Raw genomic sequence first — 10,508 nt, forward strand, 5'->3', positions numbered from 1 at the left:
AAATAAACAGGGGCGTCCATGATAACGTTGCTTGGATGACAACATATGTTGCTCCAAAACCTGTATGGACCATTCAGCATTAATGGTGCCTTCACAGATGTGTAAGTTACCCATGCCTTGGGCACTAATACACCCCCATACCATCACAGATGCTGGATTTTGAACTTTGCGCCTATAACAATCTGGATGGTTATTTTCCTCTTTGTTCCGGAGGACACCACATCCACAATTTGAAATGTGGACTCGTCAGACCACAGAACACGTTTCCACTTTGCATCAGTCCATCTTGAATGAGCTCAGGCCCAGCGAAGCCAGCGGCGTTCCTTGGTGTTGTTGATAAATGGGTTTGGCTTTGCATAGCAGATTTTCAACTTGCACTTACAGATGTAGCGACCAACTGTAGTTACTGACAATGGTTTTATGAAGTGTTCCTGAGCCCATGTGGTGATATCCTTTACACACTGATGTCGGTTTTTGATGCAGTACCACCTGAGGGATCAACGGTCCATAATATCATCGCTTACTTGCAGTGATTTCTCCAGACTCTCTGAACCTTTTGATGATTTTACGGACCGTAGATGGTAAAATCCCTAAATTCCTTGCAATAGCTCGTTGAGAAATGTTGTTCTAAAACTGTTCAACAATTTTGCTTACAAATTGGTGACCCTCACCCCATCCGTGTTTGTGAATTACTTAGCATTTCATGAAAGCTGCTTTTATACCCAATCATGGCACCCACCTGTTCCCAATTAGCCTGCACACCTGTGGGATGTTCCAAATAAGTGTTTGATGAACATTCCTCAACTTTATCAGTATGTATTGCCACCTTTCCCAACTTCTTTGTCACATGTTGCTGGCATCAAATTCTAAAGTTAATGGCTATTTGCAAATAAAAAATGTTTATCAGTTTGAACATCAAATATGTTGTCTTTGTAGCATATTCAACTGAATATGGGTTGAAAATGATTTGCAAATCATTGTATTCCGTTTATATTTACATCTAACACAATTTCCCAACTCATATGGAAACGGGGTAGGTATATCACCTCGACTTGGTCATTTAAAAAGTAGCTCGCCTGCTGAAAAATTGTGGCCACCCCTGGGTTAGAGTCCTCTGTCTGGTAACATTTGACCTTGCTGGTGAAATATGTAAACGGACAGGAATAAAACAAAAGCCATAAAGCCACCACTGAGAATAAAACGTAGATGTTTGACCATTGCAGTCAATGCCTTGCAGTGATGATCACCAAAGCCAATCCCCTCTGACTGATACTTTATTTTTGGTCACTCGGCTGACTAGCAGCTAACTGTGTATGTTCTTATACCTTATGGCGCCGCTCCTTTAAGTAAATAATGCAGCAAATAAACTGCATTTCTTGGCATCTTATGTAGCATTACAGCGTAACATTATCACTGGAGGACAAGGCTACATTTACCGGGTAAGAACAAGCAGGATAAGGCATGCAAACCGTGAATCTTGCCTTAAGAAACGATAGAAATAAATGCTTATTAGGGTTTAAGAAGTGTTCATAAAAGTAAGTAGTTATTAACAGGAAATGAACCAGTAGATTAATAGGAGTTGGCGATAGGGTCATATAACAACTGTTTTTGTGTCAGCATTGTCCCAGTCAGTACACTACACCAGAGATTCTCAAACTGTCGTGCGCTTACCACTAGTTGTCCATCTCGTGGTACACTAAATAACACAATATTAAATATTGAAACACAGTGCTACTTTTCAAACTGTGTGCCATGTTACAGTGGACAAAATACTAAATACACTTGTGAAATAAAACATCTGCCTTGTTTTGAATGAATACTTTGGCCTACTATGCTACTGGATTGCAATGTTGGCCAATATGGTGGCACTTGGACATCCAAGTGTTGATACTTCATTGCACTGCACTACATGTAAAAGGTTGGCAGATCCATCTACACATTTGTGGGGTCGATACCAAAGGTAGTATCAGTACATAGTTGATACTTAAGTGGTTAGATCAATATTTCTTCTTTCTTAAATATTTGTTGTTGTGTTTGGTAATGTATATAAACTCAGGAAATAGTTCCCTGGACACAAGAGGACTTTGAGGCCAAAAACCAAAGGATTTTAATGAACAATAAATAGTAGTTTTTTACTTTGGTTTAGTTACTGTGTACTATTATTGACATTGCTTTGATCAAACAATTGTGTTTAACAAAAGAGAATAAGGAAGTAGTTTAAATATTGTTTTGATATTGCTAAACTGTCACACCCACCTGAAATATGTGTTTTTATAAATTTAAGTTAATATATGTGGTCGGTAGCATTAACGATGACCAAGAAAACGCGGAATTGGAATATAATTACAACACTTTATGTACATATTTATATACATATTTATATAATATTTACATATTTATAAAATATGTTACTACAGGCTCCATTCACAGACAGAGTCCCATTGCTTTTAATGAGCGGTCAAGCGAGTCAAAAGCAGGAAAAAAAAAAAAAAATATATATATATATATATATATATATATATATATATATATATATATATATATATATATATATTTTATCTATTTATTTTTTTTAATTTGTGGCGGCCGTAATTCTTTCGTGGCGGGCCGCCACAAATAAATGAATGTGTGGGAAATTCTGGGATGGATGAGTTCCAAAAAGTAAAATTTATGAAATCATAAGTGGTACACGGACGTTGGGAGAAGTACAGAGCACCAATAAACCTTAAAGGCACTGCCTTTGTGTGCCAGTCCAATCACATAATATCTACGGCTTTTCACACACACACAAGTGAATGCAATGCATACTTGGTCAACAGCCGTACAGGGCACACTGAGGGTGGCCGTATAAACAACTTTAACACTGTTACAAACATGTGCCACACTGTGAACCCACACCAAACAAGAATGACAAACACATTTCGGGAGAACATCCGCACCGTAACACAACATAAACACAACAGAACAAATACCCAGAAACCCTTGCAGCACTAACTCTTCCGGGACTCTACAATATAGACCCCACCCCCCACCCCGCTCACCTCAACCTCCTCATGCTCTCTCAGGGAGAGCATATCCCAAATTCCAAGCTGCTGTTTTGAGGCATGTTCAAAACAAGAATGCACTTTGTGACTTCAATAATAAATATGGCAGTGCCATGTTGGCATATTTTTCCTTAACTTCAGTTGATTTATTTTGGAAAACCTTGTTACATTGTTTAATGCATCCAGCGGGGCATCACAACAAAATTAGGAATGATAATGTGTTAATTCCACGACTGTATATATCGTATCGGTTGATATCGGAATCGGTAATTATGAGTTGGACAATATCGGAATACCAATATTGGACTTCTCTAATAATAATAATAATTCACTCTGCCTAAAATGTCATTGTTGCAATTTTTATTACTTGTTTTAATGATTAAATCTATTTACACAAAAGCTAAGCAGTTTTATGTTTTGCATTAATTTCCCTAACAATGACCAAAACTAACTGAACCATGACTTGAGGTACGCAACGAACCGTGGTTATGGCATAGACCCCCCACCCTCCACCCCCTGCTTACTAGTATATGTGCAGTGACCTTCACACCAGGTGAAGCTTTGATACTTTTGGATTATTGTTTTTTTAACTTCAATACATATCCTGCAATCATTATTAATGCACGTTGCTCATTAAGGCAATAACACGACAAATAAGTGAGTAATTCACTTCATAAAAATGTTCTTAATCACACTCATCCGCTTTGATTAAATTGTGTTTATTACCTTAGTAATTGGTATGTGAAGTATACCGTATTTCCTTGAATTGCCGCAGGGCATAAAGTATGCGCCTGCTTAGTATTACCGCCTGGTCAAACTCGTGACGTCACGAGTGACACTTCCCCTGTCATCATTTTCAAAATGGAGGAGGCTGACTTCAATACCGGTAATTTGAAATCGCATAAAGGGAAGAAGATTAAGAGCTATTCAGTAGGATTTAAGGTCCAAGCTTACATCACACTCAAATTTTTACTGCATGCCTTTGGTAAGTGCCGGAGTGAGAAGAAGTTTTAAAATAATTAGCGTCCCGGCGGCAATTCAAGGAAATACGGTATGCACTAACCTCTATGAAAACGTACTTGGTAAGATCATAAAGTCCAGTATAAACAGGTATTTGATCTTGGCTATATAATCCTCTACAAAGTATGTTGTTTGATTATGATCCCCGCTTCTGCCATTCTAGTCACTGCCGTTGTGACCTTGGGCAAGACACTTTACCCACCTGCTCCCAGTGCCACCCACACTGGTTTAAATGTAACTCCGCGCTCAGGAATTATTTTTGGTGATTTAACCCCCAATTCCAACCCTTGATGCAAGCGGGGAGTTAATGGGTCCCAGGGTTTGAACTCACGACCTACCAAACTCAGGGCGGCCACTCTAACCACAAGGCCACTGAGCTGGTGGTTTTGAACAATAACATTGTTTTGAAATGTATGATGATACAATATTTAGTTTTATTATTAGAGATGATTAAAGTGTAAATGTATGTAATTGTACGCAGTACATTAATTTTTGTAATATGTTTATCAAGAAAGATAAGGTACTTTATTTCCAGATATTATTGCCCTGCTTTCGGGGGCCACACAAATACGTGGCGGGCCAGATTTGGCCCTCGGGCCTTGAGTTTGACACCTGTGATCTATAGGGATGTCCCGCAACCCGAATACAAGGATGAAAGAAAAATTTTGAAAATGTTAACCCGCTTTCTTTAAATGCATCGCTGACGTGGGACCACAACCCTTTCCAGCAAAACACAGCAAGAGGTCCCTGTCCAAAAAAGAGCTGCCAAGATTCAATAAGGTCTTTCGTTGTATTTTAGGGAAAAAGGGAGGGAAGATTGGGGGGTAGGGTGGGATTGGAGGTAATAGGCAAATATGGAACGGGATCAGTGTGCCCACTGAAGTGTGGATCCCACAGCACACAGACAAACTCACTCGGTAGCTACTTAAAACTTCCACTATGGACGTCTGCAAGTCCAGCTTATATAAATAAAGCCAGTTCCTAAACGAGGGTCCACATAATTACGGCAACATCCATACTTCATTGCAAATCACACTTTTAGAATAAAGAGCGTCTTACCTGACACCGAGACCCTCATCGACGCCTCCAGTGGCCGGTTGTTGTCCAGAGCCTGGCTCAGCTGGATCTCCCCCGTCATTTTGTTGAGGAGCACCAGATTCAGCTCGTTGCCCACCTCAAAGCTGTAGTGGAGCTGGTCCGAGACGTCCGGGTCGTGCGCGGGGATGCGACCGATCACACCCGCCGGGAAGCTGCTGGATTCGTCGGTCACATAGTTGTTGAAGATGATCTGGAAGTTTTTGAGCAGGGGCATGTTGTCGTTCTTGTCCACCAGTTTTATGTGAACTGTGGCCCTGCTCACCAGTGGGGCGGAGGTGGCTTGGACCACTATGACGTACTCAGACCTGCTCTCGTAGTCCAGGTCTATGAGTGACGTCAGTTCACCGGAAAAGATATCCAGCTGGAACATCTCAGGGATGTTTCCCTCCACGATTTGGTACATGATCTGAGCATTGCTGCCTTCGTCCGGGTCTGTGGCAGAAATAAGCGCTACCACCACACCAATGGGGCTGTTTTCCTCCACCATGATGTCAAAGTCATCCTTCTCAAACACTGGAGGATTGTCGTTCACATCCAGAATGGTCACTTGGATGTTGATGGGGGTCTTCAAAGCAGGAACACCTTTATCCACAGCCAAAGCCTGCAGGCTGTAAACGGGCACGTTCTCTCTGTCTAGCCTGCGCAGCGTTCGCACAATACCAGACGTGGATTCTATTATGAAGTCTCCATCGCCATCCTCTCCGCCCTGGAAGGTGTAGAACACCCTACCATTGAGGCCGGAGTCTCGATCAGTGGCGGACACCTGGACCACGCTGGTGAACACAGGTACGTCCTCCATCACCGAGCCCACATAATAGTCCCTGACGAAGCGTGGCAAATTGTCGTTGACATCATTCACCAGTATCTCCAGGTACGTGGTGTCCGACTTCTGCGGGATGCCGTTGTCGCGAGCAGTGATGGCCAGCGTGTAGGACACCTGGTCCTCGTAGTCCAGCTCCATCTGCGTGGTGACGGCGCCTGTGTCAGGACCAATGTCGAACTGGGGGATGCTATCGTCCATGAAGTAGGTGATGCGGGCGTTCTCACCCGTGTCTTCATCCGTCGCGCTTATGATGACGACGACGGTCCCCATAGGCCGGTCCTCGTTGATGTTCACCGTGTAGTGTGAGCTTTGGAACACAGGCCGATGTGTGTTGGCATCTGTGATATTGACAAAAACCTTTGCGGTGTCAAACAGCGTCCCGTCACTCGCCATCACGGTCAAGACGTACTGGCGTTCTAGTTTGTAGTCCAAAGGTAGCGCCAGCGTGATGAGCCCCCCTCCGCTCTGACTCGTGATAGAGAACCTGTTGCGAGTGTTTCCGCTGGATATCTGATAGGTCACCACGCTGTTGATGTCCTGGTCCACGGCGGACACCGTCACTACGCTTGTCCCCACGGTAGCATCCTCGTTCATTCGCATGTAGTACGCCTTCTGGATGAACTCGGGGTTGTTGTCGTTGATGTCGAGGATGGTCATGCTAATGCTCGCTGAGGAAGACATGGCGGGGTAGCCGTGATCTCGGGCTTCCACTCCAAAGTTGTAAAAGTCCACACTCTCCCTGTCCAACTCGGCGGCCACGACAATCCAACCTGTGCTGTTGTTGATGCTGAAGGGGAAGTTAGGCATGGTTTCAGTGAGACGATAATCCAGCCTGGAGTTGTCCCCGGAGTCTGCATCCACGGCTTGGATGTGGATGATAGAATAGCCTAGCGGCACATTCTCTAACACAGTGGCTTGGAAGGGGGTGCTGACAAAAATGGGGGCGTTGTCGTTAACATCCAGCACCTGCACCGTCACCAGGCCGCTGATGTTGGACAGAGGGGGGCGCCCACCGTCCTGAGCTCGGATCCTTAGGGTGTATTCTTTGTTTGTCTCGTAATCCAAGTGACTCACCAGGTCCATTTTACCCGACTGGGCATCTATGTAGAACTGCCCCCTAGAGTTGCCACTCATGATGCTGAAGTGGACCATGGCGTTGCTACCTCTATCCTGGTCTGTGGCGGTCACCTGCAGGATCTCAGTATTAGGTACCATATTTTCCAGTACTTGGACCACGTAACGCTTCTCGCTGAACTGCGGAGCATTATCGTTGTCATCCTCTACCACGATGTAAACTGTCGCTGTGGCGCTACGAGGCCCAGGGTCTCGACCTTGGTCGTTTGCCTCGACTAACAACGTATACGCCTCCACGGCCTCCCTGTCTACGAGTCCTTTAGTGCGAATGACGCCAGACCTTGAATCAATCTCGAACACGTCATTGGAGCCATTGCTGTTCAGGATGTGGTACAGAATGTTACCGTTGACCGGTGCGTCGCCATCTGTGGCCCTCACTGTTAAGACCTCGTAGCTGATCTCTAAATTCTCCCGAATGCGCTCTTTATAGTCCTGCTGCTCGAACACGGGGTCGTGGTCGTTGGTGTCGCCGACCGTGACTGTGAGGGTCGCCATGGCTGTGCGACGAGGCACGCCGTTGTCCACCGCCGTCACGCGGAACACGTGAGTTTCTTTGGTCTCGCGGTCCAGCACCTCCACCGTGGACACGATGCCGCTGGCTGGATCCACTACGAAGAGGTTGTTCGAGCGGCTGTCGAACAGAGCCTCGATGAAATACTCCAGCCGGCCCGCTTCGCCTTCGTCCATGTCCACCGCTCTCAAAGCAACAACGGACGTCCCGGCCGGCTTGTTCTCCGCCACAGACACCTGGTACATTGGGGGCTGGAACTGGGGGCTGCTGTTGATACTTCTCCTGCTCCTGCCCACCATTCCAGACCTGGACAGAGCTGCCTTTTTTAACAGCTTGCTGGCGTGTCTTGGAGTGAAAGGACCCCGTCCAACACGCCAGTGGACGAAGACGGGGTTCACTCTGGAGCCACCTTCTACCAGGACGTCGCAGAGCAGGTCCAGCTCCAAGAGGGTGTCCGGCGTCCAGCACAGAGTCCCAGACACAAACAAGTCCCCCTCGGAGAAGTAGAAGCGACCCCCACTAGTGACTCTGCAGCGGGTGGGCTTTCCAGGTAGTAGCCCCCCTATTGGAAATAAAGCAGATCTTGCTTTGTGACACAATGCTGGCTTTTTGCTGCGTGGACTCAACAAACTCAGCACCTCCATGTCCCATTCCGCTTTCCGTAAGCGCTTTTTGGAGCAGTTTCTCCCGTGGATGTGCACGTCGTAGCGGGTGGTGACGACGTGCCGGTAACCGGACACCGCGGAGTCCACGCAGTCCGACACGGTGCAGAGTGGGAAGGGGTTCGCCCGCAGAGAGTCGCACTGGATCCGGCGTGACAGCAACACTGTCCCCGCGGCACGGTCCGTGTCGAGGAAGCGCGCGGCGGGTCCGGGCGCCAGCACCTGATCCAGGACGCACCGCGCGCGCTGCTCCACGCCGGCCAACACTGACCTCGGCCGGGCGTCCTCGCCGAGGTGAACCGCGTAGCCGCACACCGGCGCAGCAATCTGCCAGCAGGAGAAGAGGAATAACAAATCCACGGGGAAGAAGTTCATGGCTCCACGGAGTGCGGCCGGTGTTGGAAGAGAAATGCGGGGCTCCTTAAACTTTCCACCGGCGACTTTCTCTTTGTTGCAGCGGAGCCATGCTCTCTCTCTCTGTCTCTCTCTTTCTCTCTCTCTCTCTCTCTCTCTCTCTCTCTCTCTCTCTCTCTCTCTCTCTCTCTCTCTCTCTCTCCCTACCGGGGGACGCACTTCTTTCTGCGGCTTTTTGTTTTTTTTTGCAAAGAAGGAGAAATCCGCGGGATGGTCACGCAAACACAAACGGACACGCACAAAGTGAAACAAGCACACGCGAGACAACACATCTTCTTCTCCGTCTGCAGAACTCCGCCTGAATGGTGAAAATGGCTCCTAAAGTGCACTGCTCATTAACATAAACCCTACATGTGTGTGTGTGTGTGTGTGTGTGTGTGTGTGTGTGTGTGTGTGTGTGTGTGTGTGTGTGTGTGTGTGTGTGTGTGTGTGTGTGTGTGTGTGTGTGTGTGTGTGTGTGCGTGCGTGTGTTTCTACCCTTCTTGGGACGGCGTGGCGCAGTGGTAGAGTGGCCGTGCGCAACCCGAGGGTCCCTGGTTCAAATCCCACCTAGTACCAACCTCGTCACGTCCGTTGTGTCCTGAGCAAGACACTTAGCCCTTGCTCCTGATGGGTCCTGGTTGGCGCCTTGCATGGCAGCTCCCTCCATCAGTGTGTGAATGTGTTTGTGAATGGGTAAATGTGGAAGTAATGTCAAAAGCGCTTTGAGTACCTTGAAGGTAGAAAAGCGCTATACAAGTACAACCCATTTATCATTTATCTACAAGGAAAAGTACCTTCCATATGAGGACCGAAGTCATGGTCCCAAATACTGGAGTCTGTGAACATTGCTCCAAAGTCAGGATTTTCTTTTTTGTGTGTGTGTTGATTTGATGTGCATGCAAAAGTAAACATGGACCGGTGCAAAGGCAGCAATATTTGATAAAACTAGACGGCAGCTAAAGAAGGACCTCCCTATTTATGCCCGAAAAAACCCGCCAGGTGAACAGCTGATTTTACGTCTTCCGGTGCTGACGTATGACAACCCACGTCCCGTATGTGACCATAAGATGAACAAATACACTACGGTATTTAGGCTATCGTGGCCATTAACAGTTAGTTTTACAGCTGGGTTGCCCAAAGTGCAACATAAGGGCCATCTGTGGTCTTGGACCCGTTTGTCATCGGCCTTAAGCACATTACAACAAATGAAAAATAGACATCTCCTTTTCACCCCTGGTGGGGAAATCTATCAATATTAGGGTGGTCTTAAAAAGGAGGGTTTTTTTTTTTTTTTTCAAATTGACTGTGTGTTGGTTTTTAAAAGTGCTCCTCCTCTGGTCAACAATTGAAATAACAAGTGTGTGTAAGAAATTGAAATGCGCCCCCTTTCGCCAAGATTAATGAAACAAACAAAAAAAAATAGATATGTATATAGAGACATGCTGTATTAACTTGAAGTAAATAACAAAGATCAAAAAACAATTACAAACCAAAAATTATCTTTTTTTCCACTATGTGTCGACTTTTTTCTTATAAAATTAAAGTTAAAGTTAAAGTGCCAATGATGGTCACACACACACATTAGGTGTGGTGAAATGTGTCCTCTGCATTTGACCCATCCCCTTGTTCACCCCCTGGGAGGTGAGGAGGAGCAGTGAGCAGCAGCGTGGGCCTCAGTCGGGAATCAAAATCAGGTAACAGTTTCTCATATACTTTCTGTTTATACAATATTGAAATATTCTCTCGTAAAATTATGACTTTTTTATGTAAAATTATTACTTTGTAATGCAAAAGGGTGACATTAGTCGTATAAAATGTTG

General features: G+C 45.8%; 1 protein-coding gene across 1 annotated transcript in view; it reads right to left on the reverse strand.

Moving 5' to 3' along the window:
* Positions 1 to 8,990, reverse strand: part of celsr2 (cadherin, EGF LAG seven-pass G-type receptor 2) — a 269,713-nt gene extending 260,723 nt beyond the window's left edge. The window contains exon 1 of the mRNA XM_061874218.1: positions 5,124 to 8,990. Coding sequence (XP_061730202.1) covers positions 5,124 to 8,667 — 3,544 coding nt within the window. The 5' untranslated portion in view covers positions 8,668 to 8,990. The remainder of the gene's footprint in view (positions 1 to 5,123) is intronic.
* Between the last annotated feature and the right edge of the window lie 1,518 nt (positions 8,991 to 10,508).

This window comes from Nerophis ophidion, linkage group LG16, assembly GCF_033978795.1.
Source record: "Nerophis ophidion isolate RoL-2023_Sa linkage group LG16, RoL_Noph_v1.0, whole genome shotgun sequence".
Classification (NCBI taxonomy): Eukaryota; Metazoa; Chordata; class Actinopteri; order Syngnathiformes; family Syngnathidae; genus Nerophis; species Nerophis ophidion.